A 23,736-nucleotide genomic window follows, 5' to 3' on the forward strand; every position below is an offset into this window, starting at 1 on the left:
ACTTCGTGGGATCATTAGATGAAAGACCAAAATTATCAAAACAGTAATATATATAGAGTAGTGATAAACATATAATATTTTACATAATACTTTTTATAATATATGCTATAAAATAAAAGTATTTTTATAAGATATTTTATAAAAATATCTCTCATTTTAAAATATTATTGTATAAAATATTATATAAAATATTATATATTTTTCATTTTTCATAGAGAGAGAGAGAGAGAGAGGTGTGCGTACTCTGTCATAAATGTCGTTGTCTATCCCCACGTACATATCTAAAGGCCGCAGTGGATGGATTCTCAAATTTGATGGAGCATCTTCATGAGCACATGATATATTGCAACTCGATCGATCGTGTACTAATTTCGTCTTTATTTTCCTTAGCCTTCTTCATGGCAAGATAGAACTTACTAGTACTATTGCATATAGATATATATCATGTATATATATATAGATATATATGCGCAAACTAGTAGCAGACATATGTGACATTATTTATCATACTTTTCGAGAGGACCATAATTTATAGGCGGACAGATTATATATACATATATAGTATATATATGTACTATATATATAGTACATAGATGGGCGCTGCTGGAAATTGCAACATATATATATATATATATAGTTCCGTCATTTCATTGGTTATCAATAATAGTTGATCAATGATACTATATATATTAACGTACATGCAGTTCGAGTAAACATATTATATATAATATGAGCGTAGTAATTCCAGAAAAGAAAAAATACATAGACATTCATGTATATATGAAATTATATTATTAGCTGGAGCATGCATTACTTGGAGCGTGTATATAATACATATAGATATGGTATGTATGTATGTATCCTGCAATTTATATATGATCTTTATAATTTAACGACTGATCAGCTAGCATTCATCCAAAAAGAATTTCCGTATATTTTATGCATGATCTGCCTTCACATGCATGAATTAATACGTACGTACGTAGACCGATAGATCATATAATTTTCACCGAGAGAGTACTTTTATTAGACCCTTTATTTCATATATAGATTTATGTGACACTGAGAAAAAAGAAAAGTAACTAGTTTTATTTATAGTTCAGGAAAATTTAAACGTCATCGATCATTTAAAACTTAACGTCATGGCATGCGTTTATAGTTCATGAGGAAAACTTGAGGATCGATGGCCATATACATATTATATATATATATATGTGTGTGTGTGTGTATGACATGATACAGATCAAGATTATAATTAATTTAAGATCAAAGACAGATGCATGCCAGATGTGGAATTAAGAGATTCGAAAGCTGTGCTTTAAAAATGCCATTATGAATGGTAATTTATTTAGTAAGTAGGATCAATGAGAGCAACTTCTTTCCCATATATATATATATATATATATATATATATATATATCTTCGATGGATCAGTTGACTACCGAATATATATAACGACGTTACGTACGGCCTGCTAATTAAACTTAAATTATTAATGATCGATCGTGTAATATTAATTTGTGACCCCAACTACTGTAAACTGACCCATATCCACAAAATTAAAGGACTACCCTGAGGTTTCAACACAACTGTCAAGTACCAGTGCCAAAAAAAATCAAGAAAAAAGAAATCAAACAAATATTATTGGGGAATAAAAGTTATAAGCTAGGCAGCTTACATCATGAGGAGTACTTAGAAGTTAGATATATATATATATATATATATATATATATATATATTATCACGAGATGATTAATCTGCATGATGATTCAACTGTCAAATACAATGACCTTGTCTTCTTAATTTAGTCTTGAGTTCGACTATCTATTATATTAATATATAATTTTTATAATATTTATATATAGCAGTTGTAGAAAAATTAAAATATTAATATATTTTATATCAATTGATGTAGAAGATTTTTACATCAATAATTACTGTTGCGTGTACGAATTAATGAAATTAATGACTTTCAAATTATATATATTTTTTATTATTATTTTAGATAAGTAATTCTTTCTAATGCAGAGATTTAGCCGTACAAATTACAAAATATCATGTATTAACGTATAAATAAATCTTCGTAATCTCTTCGCATTTTATATTTCATATTTTTTTTATTTATTATTATTTTTTTATTTTATTAAATATTTATTATATAAATATTAAATAAAAAAGTTAAAATAATTTAAAAAATATAAACTCAAAAAAAATTTTAAAAATTATAAAATATAATAGAGGTTGCGTAGCTAAATTCTATATTAATATGCTTTGGACAATAAAAAGTTTTTCAAATGTACGTAGGCGTATGCAAGTGCGTCACCATCTACCTTGACTTTCTGTGCACCCCTACCTGATGGTCAGTACGTACCTGCCTCAAGCAAAAATAAAATATATAAATCACGTTGATTTTTGGAAGGAAATATATGGTAACATGCAAGTTATATATTTTTTAAATAATTAATTGAAATATATATAATAAATTAATAATACCTCGTGTTTAATAAATTGTACGTGCAAAATATAAAACTGATGATCAATCAAGCATCGGCCAGCTCGCGTTTCCTTTTCCAAGAAAAATGATAAACTTATGGTTTTGGTCCAAACGAGCCACTGAGGGAGTACATGCATTGCTTGTCTACGGCTGTAATTAAGTGCAGTATTATATGATCACAACTTGCTTTAATTAGTGACTTTAATAATAAATAACAAAAGGACGACGTAAACTTCAAATACATGCATCTCTTTGCGTACACGGATCTAGTACTTAGTAGTTAGTACCATTATTTTCAAACTTTAGTGATAAAATGCCAAATGCTTATGTAGCTTTCCTTTTCCAAGTCGAAGAAAATGACTAGTTTTCGGTATTATGATAAGAGTATTATTACATTTACAAATGAATTATATAAAAATAATTTTATAAATTGATGTAATTTTATCTTATGATCCATCAAATCTAATTTATAATAAAAATAATTTTATAATTTGACGAATTAGTACGTCAATTTGTAAAATTAGTTTTATATAATTTTTTTAAGACTAGAATATTCCAGTTATAATGAACACTAACTTTAAGCAAGTTACAAAGTGATTTCATAACATCATATATGAGTTTGTTTTTATAAAATTTCTTTATAATTATAGTATTTTCTATCATAAAACGACAAACGAAAAAAAAATTATTTACAGAGCATCTACTAATTTATTTATTGTCATTTTGTGCTTCACTCCAATTCATACAAGTTTTTATAAATTAAAATCCACGCACGTGGTATTAGGCAGCTTCTCCTTTTTTTATTGTCCAACTTTCTTTTATGGTCGAAGTTATTTAAAAATTATGTTTTCCTTCTTCAAATTAGTAATCTTTTAATAATTTGATTATTAAACTATTAAAAATCTCATATTGGCATAAAATTAAAACAGAAGTCATTGAAAAATATATGACATGATATGAAAAAAGTATAGGAGAAATAGTACTTTGAGTGTTTTATCATCTAATTTGTACAATTACTATTGCACATTAAAAAAAAAAATCCAATCTCATTAATTAGTTTTTTTTCTTAAAACTTCATGCAGGCCATTATTCCTATATATGATTTTCTTTTCTTACAATCAAAACTATATCTTCAATAATATTACAAGTTTTATTACATAAAATTAATGAGATTAGTTATCGTCATTCAAAATTATATTTATTTTAAAATAAATATAGATAGAAGTTAATATTAAAAACATATATTTTACACACATCTCCTTAAGTGAGTGTTGAGAACAATCAACTAGAAGTAATCATATAGTGAATACAAAATATGCACTATTATAACGACTTCTCTCTAATATTACTCTTTATTTTATCAATAATTTGACAGTAAATATATACGGTGTCTTTAGTTTTTTCTTTATTATTAAAAAGGGAGGGTGGGGTGGGGGGGCATGATTGGATGCAAGGTGTGCCACGTGTTTGACATGAAGTAAGGTCTCACATCTGCAAACCGATTATTAAAAAGGGAAGGTGGGGTGGGGGGGCATGATTGGATGCAAGGTGTGCCACGTGTTTGACATGAAGTAAGGTCTCACATCTGCAAACCGACCGTAGTCTACTGACTGCTCAGCTCGTGTCCCATTCTGCTGGCCTTTAGTAAAACTAGAATTGAAAGCCATTAACACAATGAGATTTCTATCTGGATAAGACCCATGGAGATCATCGAATATTGCTACACCTCCTGGCCTTCACATGTACGTGCGCACATCCAACATGTTAAACACAGAGCCAGGCAGCTTAATTATAAGCGAACCCTCTTATGAATCCAACATCCATGAGCTGATCTCTGCCGCTCTAATATTGCAACCCTGAGATCTTTGGAAAGAGGCATGCATGTAGATGATCAACACTCTGCTTATTCCTATATAATATATAAGAGCTTATTTACAAGAGAAACAAGCACAAAAATAATTTATATTTATATTTTTTTCCAATTTAATATATCAGCAGTATAGAAACTACCGTTGACACAAACCAGCAAATATAAGTATTCCTGCTTGTATCCTATTGACGTCATCTAGTTGACAGATCATTTGAAAAGGAATGCAAGCTGCTTTGAGTAAGACAGTCTTAATTAAAAGTTATCGCCTAAAATTATATAGAAAGATGCAAAGACAGGTTTAGAGAGATTCGAACTCTGCAAAATCAAGTCATTTGCTTATGTTGAGTATCCATATATAGCCAGATTGCTGGAATGAGATGGATAACTTAAACGGGAAAGAATCGGAGAGAAGAGTCCGGCGGTGTAAAACTTTGCATTCTTTTTAAAGAGAGGCTTTTTATGTGGTGTACTACAGTCCTAGTCCCGGAGTGGGTCCCAGAAACCCACCCCATCGTCATTAATGACGCTTTGGCAGAGAGCATTAAAGTCAACCGTGACCGTCTCCCTCGGCATATGTTCATCCAAGTTTATTTTAATACACTAGACTTGTCCACATGCTAACAATCTGCTGACCACCTCTTCTTTCGCCAATTCTGGCCCTTCCCTCGAACACGCACACCTATATATATGTTACCCACATTAATTTGTTTCCTTGCGAGGAATGCAGGGTCACGCCCTTTCGGAAAGCAAGTAAAGGGCAGTCTGCAGTCACAACCTCCTGACGTGGTCCGCGAATCTTACTGTTGTTTGTTTCCCGGGAAAAAGTAGAAAAATGGGAAAGGAAAAAGGCAGCGTGGTCATGAAGAAGGGAAAGGGCTCCATACGCTCTATGTTCATGCATGCGGACGGTGTAGACTTGTTGTTGATGGTTTTTGGGATCCTTGGATGCGTTGGCGATGGGTTCTCTACGCCGCTGGTGTTGTTTATCAGTAGCCGGTTGATGAACAATATCGGCGGTGCGTCAATTTCGTCATCACAGAGTTTTCAGCGTAACATCAATAAGGTATGCATCTGTCTCTGTCTCTCATACTTGCACATACGCACGCGTGCATACGCACAGCATACAAAAAAAGCTAATTGGGTTTGGTTTTGTTGGGTGACAGAATGCTGTGGCTCTGATGTACTTGGCTTGTGGGTCATTCGTAGCTTGTTTCCTAGGTGGGTTGCACTGTGGGAATGATTTTTTTGTATATCTAGCTAGGATGTTTCATGGATTTAACGGTGTTTATTAAATTCCTTGCTCACAACAAAATCCAGTGATTGTGAATTATTTTGTCTTCTTCTTGTTTTGCCTAGAGGGGTATTGTTGGACCAGAACAGGTGAAAGACAAGCGGCAAGAATGAGAGTTAAATATTTGAAGGCAGTGTTGCGCCAAGATGTGGGTTACTTTGATTTGCATGTGACAAGCACATCCGAGGTCATCACGAGTGTCTCCAATGATAGCCTCGTAATCCAAGATGCTATAAGCGAAAAGGTTCTTCATTAATTAAAGTTAACAACTTTTCAATAAAGGATCATTTAAAGCTCTTTAATTTTGTAAATTCATTTTGAATCTCTGTTATAATACTTAATTAAATGATATTCATTTCGAATATATAATCAGGTCCCAAATTTTTTGATGAATGCTTCTATGTTCATCGGAAGCTATATAGCAGCGTTCTTATTGCTATGGAGACTAGCCATTGTGGGGTTCCCATTTATTGTGCTTCTAGTAATTCCTGGTCTGATGTATGGAAGGACTCTAATGGGACTGGCGAGGAAGATCAGGGAAGAGTACAATCAAGCCGGCACAATAGCAGAGCAGGCAATATCTTCTATCAGAACAGTCTATGCGTTTGTTGGGGAAAGCAAGACAACGGCGGCGTTCTCTGCAGCTTTGCAAGGGTCGGTGAAGTTGGGGCTGAGTCAGGGCTTGGCTAAAGGCTTGGCCATCGGAAGCAACGGCGTTGTTTTTGCTATTTGGTCTTTCACGTCTTACTACGGTAGTAGACTTGTCATGTACCATGACGCCAAAGGTGGGACTGTTTTCGTTGTCGGTGCTGCCATTGCCGTTGGTGGATTGTAAGAATATTTGACCTTTAATTATTTGCTCAATCCAATTAATAACTTTATCGCAGTACTTGTTGCATTTAAAAAAAAAATCCAAGTGGGTAGCTTCTTTTGTGTTTCCTTTTGGATTTCACCGAAGTTAATAATCTCACTTATTCCTTTGTTTTTCTTTGGTCTTGTTCAACAGAGCTCTAGGTGCTGGTTTATCCAACTTGAAATACATCTCTGAAGCAATGTCAGCCGGAGAACGTATAACGGAAGTGATAAAAAGAGTCCCCAAGATTGACTCCGACAACATGGAAGGCGAGATTTTAGAGAGTGTCTCAGCTGGAAGCGTGGAATTTAAACACGTTGAATTCGCATACCCGTCAAGACCCGAGAGCATTATCTTTAAAGATTTCTGCTTAGAGATTCCAGCAGGAAAGACTCTGGCTTTGGTGGGCGGGAGTGGCTCGGGAAAATCCACCGCGATAGCACTGTTGCAGAGGTTTTATGACCCACTTGGAGGAGAGATACTTCTTGATGGGGTTGCCATTGATAAGTTGCAGCTCAGGTGGCTAAGGTCGCAGATGGGATTGGTGAGCCAAGAGCCTGCACTTTTTGCAACCACCATCAAGGAAAACATACTTTTCGGTAAGGAGGATGCAACAGAGGAAGAGGTTATCGAGGCTGCCAAAGCAGCCAACGCTCACAATTTCATTTCTCAGCTCCCCCAGGGATATGATACTCAGGTAATTGGTGGTTCTGCTTGTCTCCTTTAACTCAAAATTACTTTTAACTATTTTTATATAAATCCGAATTTGTACTTCGTCCCGAACAGACATATATTCGAATAGAAAAACTCTCCACAACCTTTCATCCTCCACATATTATATATTTTTTAAATTTTATTATTTTTTTCTTTCATCAAATTTTTAATATATAAATAATGAATAGAAAAATAAAATTATTTTAAAAAGAATAAACTCAAAAAAAAATTAAAAAATATATTAAAAAATTAAAAAATTAAAAAAAAAATAATATGTGAAAATTAGAGAGGTTACGTAGCATTATTCTTATTTTTATTATATTTTCAAGGCCTCTTGGATTATATTCGAATGAGTAATGCTACTCTTATTTTTAAAAATATAATAAAAATAATTATTACAGTAGGATTTGTACTATCAACGATCGTTGCTGTTAGCTATGCTAGATGTTGACCTCACTGGAACCATGGTTTAAAAACCGCAATGATTTTTTGTTTTTATTACTATTTTAAATCTTAGATTCATCTGTCTACATCCTAATATAGAAGGTCAACCATGATTAATTAGTTGTTTTTCAATCAAATAAGAACTAATTAAATATATTAAAAATTTTAGAATTAGGAGCAATTATATGTCGACCTGTTCTGATGTTAACTACTTTAGTTAGTAATCATTCAATGAAATTAAAACCCCCCATGAAAATCGATCAGGTTGGTGAGAGAGGTGTTCAAATGTCGGGAGGCCAGAAGCAGAGGATCGCCATTGCGCGAGCAATAATCAAGAAACCCAGAATCCTACTCCTAGACGAGGCAACAAGCGCATTAGACTCAGAATCCGAACGGGTTGTCCAGGAAGCCCTTGACAAGGCTGCCGTTGGCCGCACCACCATTGTCATTGCTCACCGTCTGTCCACCATTCGAAATGCAGACGTGATTGCTGTCGTCCAAAATGGCCAAGTCATGGAGACAGGGTCACACGACGACTTGAACCAAATCGAAGATGGCCTTTACACTTCCCTTATCCGTCTTCAACAGACCGAGAAACAAAGGGGTCCAGAAGATCTAGTCAATCATGTTAATTCATCTTACATATCAAATGTGGACATAAACAACACCAGCAGCCGCAGGCTCTCTATGGTGAGCAGGTCCAGTTCTGCCAACTCGGCAGCTCCAAGTCGAGCTTCACTTGCTGGAGATCAAGACCGTGTAGATGACAACAAATTGCCAGTACCATCGTTTCGGAGATTGCTAGGTTTGAATCTCCCGGAGTGGAAGCAGGCATGCTTGGGGTGTTTGGGTGCTATATTGTTTGGTGCGGTTCAACCTGTGTATGCATTCGCAATGGGGTCAATGATATCAGTATATTTTCTGACAAGCCACGATGAGATTAAGGACAAGACAAGAATCTACGCACTATGTTTTCTTGGATTGGCTGTGTTCTCGCTGCTAATTAATGTTATCCAGCATTATAATTTCGCCTACATGGGAGAGCACTTGACGAAGAGGATTAGGGAGAGGATGCTTTCCAAGATACTCACTTTTGAAGTTGGGTGGTTCGATGAGGATGAGAATTCTAGTGGCGCCATTTGCTCTAGACTCGCCAAGGATGCCAATGTGGTAAGTATACATATACTTTTCTTCTTTTCTGAAAACTTTATTCTTGTCCTGATTAGATCAAAGTATGTTGCAATATAGGTCGAGTGCATCCAAAAAATAAAGCATTAAACTAATTAGAAAGTCACCCTAATCAAAATTATGGATTGGCATTAGTTGAGGTTCATGGCATGAATACAAGCCATGTACTGTTCTTTCAAACTTTGGGTATGATTACAGCTCACACAACCCTTAATTAAATCAGCAGGTAAAGACGAGGCAACTACCCATACGCTAATGAAGCCAAGCCACCGTAAATAAATGCGAGAAAAACATTATAAATAAAAAAAACTTGTGTATTTTATGTGTTTAATCTACTTGGGCTAAATTGGCAGGTGAGATCTTTAGTGGGTGACAGGATAGCCCTCATCGTACAAACCTTCTCGGCTGTAGTTGTCGCCTTCACCATGGGCTTGGTCATTGCATGGAGGCTTGCCATCGTCATGATAGCCGTCCAGCCTATCATCATAGTTTGCTACTACACTCGGCGGGTCCTACTCAAAAGCATGTCCAGCAAAGCCATCAAAGCCCAAGACGAAAGCAGTAAACTCGCTGCTGAGGCTGTTGCTAACCTTCGAACTGTCACTGCCTTCTCATCCCAAGGCCGAATCCTAAAAATGCTTGAAAAGGCCCAAGAAGGTCCACGACTAGAGAGCGTAAGACAGTCGTGGTACGCAGGTGTTGGGCTTGGCGCCTCTCAAAGCCTCACAACTTGCACTTGGGCTTTAGACTTTTGGTACGGTGGCAGACTTATCTCCCAGGGTTACATCACAGCAAAAGCTTTGTTTGAGACTTTCATGATCTTGGTAAGCACGGGTCGTGTTATTGCTGATGCTGGAAGCATGACCTCCGACCTTGTCAAGGGCTCAGATGCCGTTGGGTCAGTCTTTGCCGTTTTAGACCGATACACAAGAATTGAGCCCACAGACCCTGAAGGTTACCATGCTGAGAAGATAACGGGCAAAGTGGAAATTCGTGATGTGGACTTTGCATACCCAGCTAGGCCTGACGTGATGATCTTCAAAGGCTTCTCGATCGTTATAGAAGCTGGGAAATCAACAGCGTTGGTGGGACAAAGTGGGTCTGGAAAATCAACTATCATAGGATTAATTGAGAGATTTTACGACCCACTCAAAGGTTCAGTGAAAATTGATGGTAGAGATATAAGGTCATTCCATCTTAGGTCCTTAAGGAAGCACATTGCACTTGTTAGCCAAGAGCCCACACTATTTGCCGGCACCATTAGAGAGAACATCGCGTACGGAGCATCGGATAAAGTTGATGAAACAGAGATCATAGAGGCCGGTAGATTAGCCAATGCTCACAATTTCATTGCGGGCCTAAAGGATGGATATGACACTTGGTGTGGAGACAAAGGGGTGCAGCTCTCGGGGGGACAGAAGCAACGTATTGCAATAGCTCGAGCCATATTAAAAAACCCGTCTGTGCTATTGCTAGACGAGGCGACAAGTGCACTAGATAGTCAGTCGGAGAAAGTAGTGCAAGACGCGTTGGAGAGGGTGATGGTGGGGAGGACGAGCGTGGTGGTGGCACATAGATTGAGCACCATAAGAAACTGTAATCAGATTGCAGTTTTGGAAAAGGGGAGGGTGGTGGAGATGGGGACCCATTCATCTTTGTTAGAGAAGGGCCCAAATGGAGCTTACTACTCGCTAATCAATCTTCAAAGGACCCCGACTGATATTAGCCGCCCCTTCAACTGAAGTACTACTTGCATGCAATCATGATCGAGGACCGGCTTCCTATTTAATTTAAACCTCCTTTTTTGGTCGGTGAATTAATTAAACACCCAACCCCATGATCATCATGTGTATGCATGCATGGCAGCCGGCCATCATGTTGCATGCATGACCTTGATCAATATCTTCTTCTTCTTTTTTTGTACTACGTACTCCATCTATCTTTCTATCTTTATGATCTGCAAACGTACTACGTATCACGCGAGGAGATCAAAAAAGGTTTGCTTCAGAATGCAACATATATATATATATATATATATATCTTTCTATGTTAATATATATTTTGTTCATATATATATATATATATATGTTCTCTTTTCCATGCAAAATGTAAACTTTGCATCTATATATATATATATGTATGTATAGATCGACCAGGAGTAAAAGGTGTGCTTTAGAATGCAAGACTTTTTTATTTTTTATTTTCTTCTTTCTTTTAAAGATGTAAACCTATAAATTTTGACCTTGATTTCAAGTCAAAGTACCCTAGCAAATCTGGGACTACCGTTCGGTACCGATCCATGCTACGTGGAATAACTGTGGAAGTATGAATTGAGACCTCGTCATGAGGGGCCAGATGCAGTTGGGTTGTCGGTCTTTCGTAAAAAATTCCTGAAATTTGCTTTGCATGGCCTGCTAAAACTGGGACCTTTCGGCTCTAATTGGGGCTTGCAAAGTGACCAGGCCACTTGAGCTCTCTATATCCACCCATTTAACTTGTCTACACTACACACGTACTTCATGATCAGGTGACGATCGATCGGAAAGTATCACAGTTTTTGGTTGCCTTGAAATAAAACTGGGAATTAGGGTTGGATTCTCTCTCATGTTTTTACAGAAAAACAAAAATTCGAAAGTTTTCACTTTTGCACAATATTGTTTAGACAATAAGATTGTTTTAAGATTATGCAAACAGATAAACAAACGAGTTGTAACTTGTAACTCCTCGAGCAGCGTTTGAACACGACCATATTGAGGAACAAGATCAGTTCGTAGCTTTTGCGGCGAACATCAAAGTGTACTTTCCATCTCATTTTCTGCTTCTGAATTCCCAAGAGCTTGTACTTTGTACGTCTAGTTGGGCTATCGCTTTCTCAGCCATGGGCCTAAAGACCCAATCGGCCCAATATATAGTACTACATCCAGAAATTCGAGCAAAATTAATGTTGAATGTCGTACTTGAGCTAAAGCCTAGTATAGCCTTGGCCCAACCTACTTTTTTTTTTTTTTTTTTGACAATGAACCCACCTTTCAAGATTACACCATTAAAGTTACGCCACGTTTTTTATTATTTTAAACATTAACGAAAGGATAAGTCACAATCTTATTATAAAATGAATTATTAGAAAATTTAGGTGATAATTTTGATAGTTTAGTGTCATGTTAAAATCATGATCAATAATCTAAAATATAATAAATATAATTTTCCTAAGTTAATGTTACCTTTAAGACATTAGAAAGCCTAAGTAAAGTATATACCTAAATTTCCTTTTTCTTTTTATTTTTTTCCCTTTTGACACAACAAGATCACATGCATATATATGCATTAAAATATGCAGAATTGAACTGCAAATTATTTTTTTGGGCCTGTTTTATTTTAATGACAGGCTTAATTCGTATTAATAATGGTTTAATTTTTTTTCGAATATACGTACAAGGCAAGATGGTCTGGCATCGGCATTTTCAAAACGATACCAAGTAAGAATTTATGAAAAATACGCTTTGTTTATTTGTGTATTTATTAACAATTCATGGTAAGAAATATTTTTAATTAAAAAATGCTACAAAAAATTGCAATCTCAACCTATATGATCAAGAAAATAAAATTGATTTTATAACAAATTTTTTATGCAAAATAATTGGCCACGTCATTATTTAATAGATTTTTTTTTTAAAGCATTAGTTTTTTGAGTTTCTTTTTTCTGAATATTAGGTTTAGTATTATAGAAATTAATATAAGCTAAAAAATAAGATTAAAAAGAGTTTTGCTACACATCATTCTCATACACCATACATTACACTTAGGCCCGTTTGAATAGTGAGATTAGATGAGATAAAACGAGACGAGATGAGATAATTTTATATGAAAGTTGAATAAAATATTATTTTTTAATATTATTATTGTTTTGATATTTGAAAAAATTGAATTGTTTATTATATTTTGTGTATAAATCTGAAATAGTTATAATGATGAAATTAAATCGTTTCTGTATCTAAAGAAGATCTTAATTTTTTTTTTAACTAATTGAATTATTTTAATTATTATTCATATACTATATATTTAGTAAAATTAAAAAATTATGTGTAATATGTAATATGTAGTATAAAAATGATGAATAATTTTTTATTTGTTTTTTGAAAAACCAAGGTACAAACAATGAACCCACTGGCGCATCCAAGTTACACCCATTGTGACACGGCGTCTCAACTCTCACGTACCAAAACCAAAACCAAAGCCGAAAGCCTTTCCATTCAACATATATTTCCGCACATCCCTCTATATATTTCTTCTTCTTCTTCTTGGCGATCAATTACCTGAACTAACTTTTCGTTGCATCCCTGGAGATCTACTCACTCTTTTTGCCTCCATATTTTTCCCTAGAAAATCTGTGAGCCAGAGAGAGAGTTTTTATTTTTTATTTTTTTGGTATTGTCTCGGAATTTCTAAAAAGTGCTTTTTGCGTTTTAGTTTCTTCATTCTATGCTGATTTGTGATTTCGGTGGTGGATTAGTTTGTTGCGTTTGGTGGAGATGAAGAGATTAAAAGACGACCTTTACGCTGGTCCTTCTCAATTCAAGCGGCCATTTGGTTCTTCACGTGCGGACTCGTAAGTTTCCTTTCTATGTAAACTTACTTTTTCTTTTTCCTTTCCCCCCTCTCCTTTCTCTCTAGAGTTGTTAGTTTTGTATGGTTCGCTAATAAATCTTTCATCCGAGGGGGAGGGGGGGGCGTGTATAAACATACTCGATCATGTTGGTGGTCGTGCTGTATTTGATATTTTCTCCATTAACGATTCTGCTTTGTGATTTTTCTGTCATGGTGTTTGCTGAATTTGTCTGGGGCTTGTTATCTGATTCACTTTAATTCGCTAATTTATTTGTGGAGGAAAGTTTCAGCGAGAAAATTTTGAGTTAATTGAGGCAAATGGCTTCTATTTTTTGCGAAAATCTTCCTGGAATAATTCGAGTGTTGAGTTGACTGAGACCCGGCATAAGATCTTAGATATTTGTACCTTCGTGGGAGTACATAGATTGCATGAATATGTTGTTTTTGTGGAATAACTTTGCGATATATATTAACTGCTTGGGATAAAACAAAAACAAAATAAAAACTTTCTCCATGTGAAGCTATGGGCAATCCCAACCCCCAGGGGGCGGAGGAGGCGGTGGGGGAGAAGGAGGGGGAGTAGGTAGTGGTCTTGGTGGTACCTCGCAGAAACTAACAACCACTGATGCCATGACATATCTTAAGGAAGTGAAGGACATGTTTCAAGACCAGAGGGAAAAATATGACATGTTCCTTGAGGTCATGAAAGATTTTAAGGCACAAAGGTACATGCCTTGCACCTATGAACTATGTCTTTCATTAAGGCTTGAATCTAAAAGCTAACTGATTAAGCCATTATTTTCTCTTTCACAGAACTGACACTGTTGGTGTCATTGCAAGAGTGAAGGAATTATTTAAAGGGCATAACAACTTGATTTTTGGGTTTAACACCTTCTTGCCAAAGGGGTATGAGATAACCATTGATGAAGACGAGGCTCTTCCACCAAAGAAGACAGTTGAATTTCAAGAAGCTATCAGCTTTGTAAACAAGATAAAGGTAAAATATTTTCTTTCTGTTGAATCTCAACTGTAAATGTCGGTTCCTATTAGATTAACGAATAATTTCATTCATGCAGAAGCGCTTCCAAAATGATGAACGTGTTTATAAAGCATTCCTGGACATTTTGAATATGTACCGGAAGGAGCACAAAGACATAAATGAGGTCTATGATGAGGTAAAGATATGTTATGGCTCCGGTCGTTGCTCTGCATCTTTGCTTTTTTGGAAAGTTGGTGGTTTTTGTAGTTTCAGAATTCTTAGTGGTTTTTGTCTTATCAATCTTCAGGTTGCCACACTTTTTGGTGGCCATCCAGATCTGCTTGATGAGTTCACAAGATTTCTGCCAGACACTGCACATAGTACTCCACTTCTCCAAAACTCATTTCTGCGTTTCAATGAACGGAGCTCTGCCGCACCTACATTGCAACAAATGCATATGGAGAAGGTTGACTTCTGCCTTTCCTTTTTCGTTTCCCAGTTTTATTCTTTCCAACAAATTCTTAATTGTGAGCAAACAAATACATTTCTTTCAGCAACGTATTAGGCGGGATAGGATCATTACTTCCCATGCTGATCACAATCTTGGTGTTGATCATCCTGAGCTGGACGATGACAAAACAATGGTGAAAATGCACAAGGAGCAGAGGAAACGTACTGAAAAGGATAGTAGGGATAGGAGAAATCGTGATCAGGATGAAAGAGACCCTGATCATGATAATAATAAGGACTTCAAGTTGCAGCGTTTTGTCGACAAAAGAAAATCTGCAAGGAAGATTGAAGGATTTGGAGTGCATGCAAACTTTCCTTCTTATGAAGACCAAGATACCTTAAAGAGTGAGTCAATCATGCTATTTGATTGGACAATCACAAATACAAGTACACATATTTTATGGATCTTAGTTGTAGAAGTTGTCAATTTGTTACATGTCACGTTGATATGCCTGTTATATTTACTGCCATTATTTTTTTGATAGGCAATCAGGAAATTTTATATATAAGATACTAGGCATAGCCCAAGTACACAGCATACATGAATAACACCTAACTAGGACTTATAACCATGCCGTTATTTATAATTGGTTGTCTTTATTTTGGTGAACATAGGATTTCTGGTCAATGTCAAAATCCATTAGACATATGTAAGAAATATCTCTGCACACCTTTGCCCCACAATAATAATAATAAAAAAAAAAACAACTTGCATAAGTCAAGTTGTGTGTAAACATATATTACAGCTGTTTAGATGAAATTAATAGGCTTTATCTTGATTATCATGTGAAAGAAAAAATTCTGCATCATGGCATCCATAATGGGTTTTATTATTAGTACACTGGGGCTGCTAGGTATATTTGTTATTGTTTTTTAATCTGATACTTGATTGGGATTTTGGAACACTGAAAGTAAGTCATTTAAGGCGTCTAGTTGTTCCTAAAATTTAGCTTTTAGTGGCATTATCATATTGCATGTCAGCTTCACAATTTTGTGGTTTCTTACTTTTCGTTTTTAGTGGCATTATCATATTGCATGTCAGCTTCATGATTTTGTGGTTTCTTTCTTTTCGTTCCAGACATGTGCAACCAAGGATTCATTTTCTGTGATAAAGTTAAGGAGAAGTTGGGCAGTTCGGATGATTACCAGGCTTTCTTGAAGTGCCTTAATATTTATAGCAATGGAATAATTAAAAGGAGTGATTTACAAAATCTGGTATGTCTTAGACCATCTTCTGCAATTGTTCTGCACATGTAAAATCACTTAGGTGCCGTTTGGATAGTGAGTTGAGATGAAAGTTGAAAATTGAATAAAATATTATTAGAATATTATTTTTTAAAATTATTGTTATTTTGAGATTTGAAAAAGTGGAATTGTTTATTATATTTTGTGTGGAAATTTGGAAAAGTTGTAATGATTAAATGAGATGAGTTGAGATCACTCATGTATCCAAACTGGGCCTAGAGTGCATCATTAGGAGCATAATTCGTGTATTGTGATCAAAGGGGGATGTATTATGATAAAAAAAAAGGAGCATAATTCGTGTTCAATCTGTCAAATGATGAAGCATATGGATGTTTGTCAATTCTGTAATTTTTTTGTGGGGTTGGAGTGCTGTATTGGCTTAATCATTATAGTAAGTTCTTTATTTTTTACGCACTTTTGCTCCATGTATGTGTGTGTATATATAGATATAATTCACCATTACCTGAAGGAAAATCTTTTAATTCATCAGATTTTTAAAAATCATTTCGCCTTGAACTGTTGGTGATCATCTGAATGAATTGTTATATTACATTTTGGGTTTTCTTTTGCTCTACGCCATCAAGTAACTACAGTTGGTGTACTTAGTAAAAAAAAAAGTAACTACATACTACAGTTGGTATATAATGGCATGAATTATAATTGAGTAATCGAGTAGAAGATTACTCTTATATGTCTGACTTTCCAGGATTATGTTGGTGAACTAATGTTATCGATTGCATTTCTAATTCGTGTATGTTGGAGCCAAACCGTTGTTTCATGTCCTGTATAAGTCATAAAGATATCGATTGTAATATTTGATCTCTCTGTTGAATTTAATTTGGCAATCTGATAGATTGACATCTGCAAATGCTATTGCCACATCTTTTAAGTCACTTTGGTTCAAAATCTGTTCATCTCAGGTGACTGATTTACTTGGAAAATATTCAGATCTTATGGACGGGTTCAATGAATTTTTGCAGCGCTGTGAGAATATTGGTAGTTGTGGAATATTTCCATTAGTTACATTCTTTTCGCTCGGTTCCTTATCCACAAGGTTGTTTCTGATTATAATTTTCATTGCAGATGGCTTTCTTGCTGGTGTTATTGGTAAAAGTACGTAAACCATATATCCTTTCCTTTTTTTTTCTCTGTCTCTGTATTGTAGATTTCATTATTTTCTTGATACTTGTTCTTATATTTGTGTTTAGAGGAAGAACTTGATCTTTTACATGGCTTAATTTAATTTGCTGGACAATTTTCCAAACATTTTGAAGTTTCTGCTAAATTCTGTAAACTCTGATGTAGCTAAATTGTTGATTGCAGAATCATTGGGTAATGATGGCCATATAACCAGATCATTGAAGGTAGAGGACAAGGACAAAGAGCAGAAGCGTGAAACTGATGGAGCTAAAGAAAAGGAAAGGTACAAGGAGAAGTATATGTATAAATCCATTCAAGAGCTTGACCTCTCCACTTGTGAACGTTGTACCCCCAGTTACAGGCTTCTGCCAGACGATGTAAGAGTTTATTTTTTGGGTTTATATGCGTCCTAATAAACATAATCAAATTACTTGCTAAATTATGCATCACTCTTTCTGCTTATCACTTGCAGTATCCTATCCCTTTAGCAAGCCAGAGGTCAGAGCTTGGTGCTCAAGTATTGAACGATCATTGGGTATCGGTTACTTCTGGAAGTGAGGACTACTCTTTTAAACATATGCGTAGAAATCAGTATGAAGAAAATCTATTCAGATGTGAGGATGATAGGTAAAAAGACTTGTTGGTAGTTCATCAGTCCTTGATTTTCATGTTTATCTCTTAATGCAGCATTTAATTTCTTTGGAGAGTTTATTTATATTGGCTTTTGATTTTTTCAGTGCTTGCATATTAATCTAGATGAAAAGGAGTTTGGGGATCTGATTTAGTTCTTCACTAATTTCTTCATTTTCTTAGTAATGCATGATCTGGCTTTTGCAATTATTAGTATTTTTTTTTTTTTAACCTTTCATCAAGGGTGGAACTTGATAATTCTGATTTTTTCCCCAAATTCTTTGGCATGTAATGATGGGATCTTTTTTCTTTACATTTAGATTTGAGCTGGACATGTTGTTGGAGTCTGTCAGCTCAGCTGCTAAACGCGTGGAGGAATTGTTGAATCGTGTCAATGAAAATAATGTCAATTTGGAGACTCCTTTCCACATTGAAGATCACTTCACTGGTTTGTATTTACTAGCTACTTGTTTGAGGTATATACTTCTGTTTGCTTCTGACTATATTGTCTTTTTTACTCATTGCAGCTTTAAATCTAAGGTGTATTGAACGTTTGTATGGTGATCATGGGCTTGATGTGATGGATATTTTGCGGAAAAGTCCAACTGTTGCACTACCTGTCGTATTAACTCGCCTAAAGCAGAAACAAGAGGAGTGGACAAGGTGCCGTTCTGATTTTAACAAGGTTTGGGCTGAAATCTATGCCAAAAACCACTACAAGTCGCTTGATCACCGCAGCTTCTATTTCAAACAACAAGATTCAAAGAACTTGAGCACAAAATGTGAGTGAGCTTTAGTAAAATCAAGACATCTTCCAGTGGAAATGTTACATTTTTATATAAGGAAGTTGCTTATACTTGTTGCTTCTTATAACTATTGTTGCATCGGCTTACCTATTCTCATAGTTCCTCCTTTTTCTACACAGCTTTGGTGGCTGAGATCAAGGAATTGAAGGATACAAAGCAAAAGGAGGATGATTTTCTTCTGTCTATTGCTGCTGGACACAGGCAACTTGTAGTTCCACATCTGGAATTTGAATATTCTGATATTAGCATACATGAAGACTTGTATAAACTTGTCCAATATTCATGTGAAGAGGTTTGCTCAACCAAAGAACAGGTGAATAAAGTCATGAGGCTTTGGACTACCTTCTTAGAGCCAATGTTGGGTGTTCCTTCTCGTCCTCATGATATAGAGGATACCGAAGATGTTGGAAAATCTAAGCGACGTTCCATAAACTGCACTGCATCAAGCATAGGAGAAAGTGATGAAAGCCCTGGTGATGATGCTGCCATAATGGATTCTAAGCAACCTGGTAGTGATGAGAATAAAAACACTTTGCCAGAACTAGCAAAGTTTTGCGGGACCATAGCAAATGGGAACTTGGCTAAAGAAAATAATTATCTTGGCATAAATCTTGTCGGTAGAGATGATACAATTTGTAATACACTTTGGCCAGATAAAGAGCTGAAGAATACAGATGTGACTCATAAATTGTCAGGATTAAACACACAAGTTGCCTCTGGTAAACAAATTGCTGATTCAAATCCATCTTTTGCAACTGGACCAGAATTTAGTCATGTGAAAACCAGCTTGGAGGTGACTTCAGGTTCGTATTTATGGGTTAACTTCAAAGTTTGTATCCTTCACTCAACTTATGGTATATGATTGATTGGCCTAATTATCTTTAGGACCCTTTCCTTTTTTTATGTACATTTTACGGCCTGCTGATATTGATTTTTTTTTCTTTCTTGGTATTCAAGGTTGTGATGCAACTCCATCCAGACTTGGTCACACTGTCATTCAAGATGACCATGTATCCAGAGCTAATGCTGGTGTGGTACCTTCATCTGAGGTATGAATTGAGTCTTGGAAATTCTTACTCTGCTTGCCTCAGCAAAAGTACTTTACATCAGTAAGACATATGTTCATTATAAGGGGGTGTTTGTTTTATTGAGAATAACATGTTTGTATTCCTCTCTTCGGTGCTTCAGGGAGGTGATAGTGCCAAACTAGTTTTATTGCCAAATGGAATGGTTACAGAAGGAACCAATCTTAATAGACGTCATGAAGCATCTGCTAGACCCTCTAAAATTGAAAAGGAAGAGGGTGAGTTATCGCCTAATGGTGATTTTGAGGAGGATAATTTTGTTGCCTTTGGACAATCTGTTGAGCTGGCTATGGCTAAGGAAAAACAAATCAGGCAATACCAGGCTGGGAATGTAGAGGAAAATATTTGTCAGAATGCTGGAGGAGAGAATGATGCGGATGCTGATGATGAGGACAGTGAAAATGTTTCTGAGGCTGGTGAAGATGTCTCAGGCAGCGAGTCTGGTGGTGATGAGTGTTCTAGAGATGAGCATGATGAGGAGGAGGATGTGGAACCCGATGAAGCTGACGGTAAGGCTGAGAGCGAAGGCGAGGCTGAGGGAATGGTTGGTGGACATGTTTCTGGAGGGGATGGCATGTTACCATTGTCAGAACGGTTTCTTCTGTCTGTGAAGCCTCTCACAAGGCATGTGCCCGAGGCATTTCTTGACAAAGAAAGAAAAGATTCTCGAGTTTTTTATGGAAACGACAATTTCTATGTACTTTTTAGGCTTCATCAGGTGAGAAATCTGTATTAGTTAATCCTAGAGAATTTCTGGAGGAAATCAGATTTTAAATTTCCAGAAACCACATTATTATATAGCCAAAGGGAATACTCCACTCCTAAAATCATCCCAAGCGCAAAGAGGCCCTTCTTACTTAAGCTCAAGCATTTACTTTTCTAGTTAGAGATTACTTTGCTTTTTTTTTTCAGCATGCTTAAGATCTACCTACCCTCTTTGAATTTGCCAGATACTATATGAAAGGATCTTATCGGCAAAATTGAATTCGACGGGTGCTGAAATGAAATGGAAAATTTCAAATGATGCTAGTTCACCAGATCTCTATTCCAGGTACTATAGTATACCACATCTTAAGTTCTATTTAAAATTAGTAGTGCCCATGCGTAATACTTTTGGCTGCATCATACAAATGTTCTGCAGATTTATGAATGCATTATACAATTTACTTGATGGATCTGCTGATAATGCTAAGTTTGAGGATGAATGCCGAGCTATCATTGGAAACCAGTCATATGTGTTATTCACATTGGACAAGTTAATCTATAAATTAGTCAAACAGGTTTGCTCATTGCTCATTTGATATACTTATCTCTTATTAACACCAAAAGTTCTGAATTGTAGTTTTTGCTGCAGCTTCAAACTGTTGTTGCTGATGAGGTTGACAATAAGCTTCTTCAATTGTACGAGTACGAAAAATCCCGGAAGCCTGGGAAGTCAATTGATTCTGTATATTACAAAAATGCACGTGTTCTTCTTCACGAGGAAAACATATATCGTTTGGCATGTGTAAGTCCTTTGTGCTCAACACCCGCCCCAAAAAAAGTAGAGAAGTATTTACTGAATGCAGTATTTGCTTCAGTTCATAGATTACTGTTTTGCACATACTTGATTTTTTGTCTGTTCTGCAGTACTCTGCCACCTCTTGGCTGTCCATCCAGCTGATGGACAGTGTCAGTCAAAAGCCTGAGGTGTTTGCAGTTTCCATGGATCCTAATTTTGCAGCTTATCTGCATAATGATTATCTGTCATTTTTTCCTGGGAAAAAGGAGCCACACGGCATCATGCTACGAAGGTAGTAATCTTGCACTTCAGAAATACACACTTTGGTAATGTATCTTTTCTTGTTCCAATGACAGGGTACTGGTAGAGTTCTGGTTCTCAATTGAGATCCCATAGAAAAGAAATGCAAGGCTTTTTTGTAGTCTAGTGATTTCAACTCTTCATTCTGTATGCCTTTCCAACCTTTCCCCCAACAAACCTGAGAGAGAAAGGAGGTGGGGAGGGGGGATATAAGCATTTGATTAGAGCTCAATATAATGTTTGAGGAAATATAATAAGTCCAGGGTGTAACTTGCTGCTTACCATTATGTTCACAAAAACAAGCTTAATATGCTTCGATTTCAAGATGGTAACTTTTGAAATTCGTTGATTACTGAGGGTATAACCTGGTGCTTGTTATTTTATATGCAGAAACAAGCAAACATATGCAGGCCTAGATGAGTGTTCTGCTATATACATGGCCATGGAAGGTATTCATGCGGTTCATGGTTTGGAGTGTAAAATAGCTTGCAACTCATCAAAGGTATAATAAAGTGTGCGGTCTTAGAAATCTTATGTTTCATTTGATGTTGCTCTTTTCGTAAAGTTACATTGCTTTCATATGTTTGGTAGGTTAAGGAGATAATATTAATTGGAATTGACAGCATGATACCCTAATAATTGGAATTATTTGAGGCATAATCACTATTTTTTGTATGAAAAAAATTAGAGGTACTAAGCATCTTCCAATTTAATTAATGAAAAGTAAAGTACAACTAGAGAAATCACGTGCTTTACGTTTATGCTTGTCAGCATATCTAGTTTGCTTGTGGTTTTCATATTCATTGATGTATCATGTGGCCAGATTTCCTATGTGCTGGACACAGAGGATTTCTTCTTCCGTCCTAGAAGGAATAGAATAAATACATCAAGAGGCACGTCTTCAAGTCGTGATGAGGCTAGAGTACAACGGTTCCACAGATTCTTATTGTCTGCATAGCAGTGTATTGTGTGCCACACGAACACTCGAGGTAGACGTAGAGATTGCACACTCTAAATGTTGTACAGTCAACTTTTAGACCTTCTTCCAAAGCACTGTGCGTAGTAATTGGGGACTCATCCTGCTTTTGTTCGTTTGTAGGTCATTGGTGCGTTGTTCAACCCAGGCAAGTTTTTTTTTTTTTTTTGGTTTTTAGTTTGTTCGGGAATGTGATTATTCTATTCGCGTATTGTACACCTATTTGCCAAATGACAAGTGTTAATGGCCCGGGGATGGAGGAAGTATGTCGTGAGGGCAGCAAATGAGCGGCATTTAAGCCACTGTAAATAGGGTTGGATGCATAACATTTTGTACAAATCTTATCATTGCTCTTTTTGTAAATAGGAACATTTCTTCCTCCTTCTTCTTCTTCTTCGTCTTCTCTCCAAACCCACATTTAATAACCACGGGCCTAATGCTGGATATGGGAAATGGCAGAAATCTTTCAGCTTAGAGACCATATATTGTTCTATGTAAAAATAACACAAAGCCTTCAGGAGGCCAAAAAAAATGGACCATTGATTTAGCGAAAGCAGAGGTGACACAGATACAGTTGCAAATGAAACTTTTATCGTTAACGTGGATGTCTTGCACCTGCAGTGACCACCTGCCTGTGGAACCTTCGTTGTTTTGTGTTTGAATGCTTTCTTTCTTAACAAAGTTGTTGTCTCGGTGGATAGAAAATTTAAAAAAAAAATAATAATAAAAAAAAAAAAAGGACAAATTAGAAGCGGGCCCAAAGGCTTGATGATAGATGGCAGACGGATCTGCGAAATCTGGATGTCCACGCGTCCTCCTATAAGCAGCGGCCTTCTCTCCTCAACGATGCTTCCACGTCGTTCGGCCTGAGCCACTGTCATTCCCTCCTTCCCTCCCTCCCTCCCTATTTTGAATCACATGATGGGAATTGCCAAGCATGGAGACCCGATGATGCTTTCCGTCCATATAGCCTGCCCGCTAGCTAGCTCTCTCCAAGCAGCAGACTTTTCAAGTGAATTCAGAACGTCGTTTTGGTACTCGTGGAGCCATCACGTTGGCATGGCAAAGCATCATGTCCCAGCCTTGTTCTTGTCCCATCTGCTAC

At 36.2% G+C, this 23,736-nt stretch overlaps 2 protein-coding genes across 4 annotated transcripts; both read left to right on the forward strand.

Moving 5' to 3' along the window:
• The first annotated feature begins 5,091 nt into the window (after window positions 1–5,091).
• Window positions 5,092–10,885, forward strand: LOC108992826 (ABC transporter B family member 15-like). The gene is made up of 7 exons (XM_018967486.2): window positions 5,092–5,427; window positions 5,528–5,582; window positions 5,721–5,899; window positions 6,029–6,486; window positions 6,662–7,205; window positions 7,931–8,836; window positions 9,208–10,885. The coding sequence occupies exons 1-7, from the start codon at window positions 5,197–5,199 to the stop codon at window positions 10,594–10,596; spliced, it is 3,762 nt and encodes a 1,253-aa protein (XP_018823031.2). The 5' UTR covers window positions 5,092–5,196; the 3' UTR covers window positions 10,597–10,885.
• A 2,217-nt stretch (window positions 10,886–13,102) lies between these two features.
• On the forward strand, window positions 13,103–23,014 carry LOC108992825 (paired amphipathic helix protein Sin3-like 2). 3 transcript variants are annotated; one of them, XM_018967482.2, is made up of 24 exons: window positions 13,103–13,279; window positions 13,365–13,460; window positions 13,981–14,184; window positions 14,273–14,456; window positions 14,536–14,634; window positions 14,746–14,904; window positions 14,993–15,293; window positions 16,027–16,163; window positions 17,114–17,192; window positions 17,277–17,306; window positions 17,517–17,710; window positions 17,806–17,960; window positions 18,284–18,411; window positions 18,491–18,745; window positions 18,889–19,572; window positions 19,727–19,818; window positions 19,958–20,572; window positions 20,805–20,905; window positions 20,996–21,134; window positions 21,209–21,361; window positions 21,484–21,647; window positions 22,046–22,157; window positions 22,479–22,644; window positions 22,755–23,014. In XM_018967482.2, exons 2-23 carry the CDS (start codon window positions 13,384–13,386, stop codon window positions 22,611–22,613), a joined length of 4,197 nt encoding a protein of 1,398 aa, XP_018823027.2. In that variant the 5' UTR covers window positions 13,103–13,279; window positions 13,365–13,383; the 3' UTR covers window positions 22,614–22,644; window positions 22,755–23,014. The 3 variants fall into 3 exon arrangements, with proteins under 3 accessions (XP_018823027.2, XP_018823026.2, XP_018823030.2); XM_018967481.2 differs by having other exon boundaries at window positions 13,103–13,460; XM_018967485.2 differs by having other exon boundaries at window positions 13,104–13,460; window positions 17,114–17,189.
• The last annotated feature ends 722 nt before the right edge of the window (window positions 23,015–23,736 follow it).

This window comes from Juglans regia, chromosome 1 (assembly GCF_001411555.2).
Source record: "Juglans regia cultivar Chandler chromosome 1, Walnut 2.0, whole genome shotgun sequence".
NCBI classification, from domain to species: Eukaryota; Viridiplantae; Streptophyta; class Magnoliopsida; order Fagales; family Juglandaceae; genus Juglans; species Juglans regia.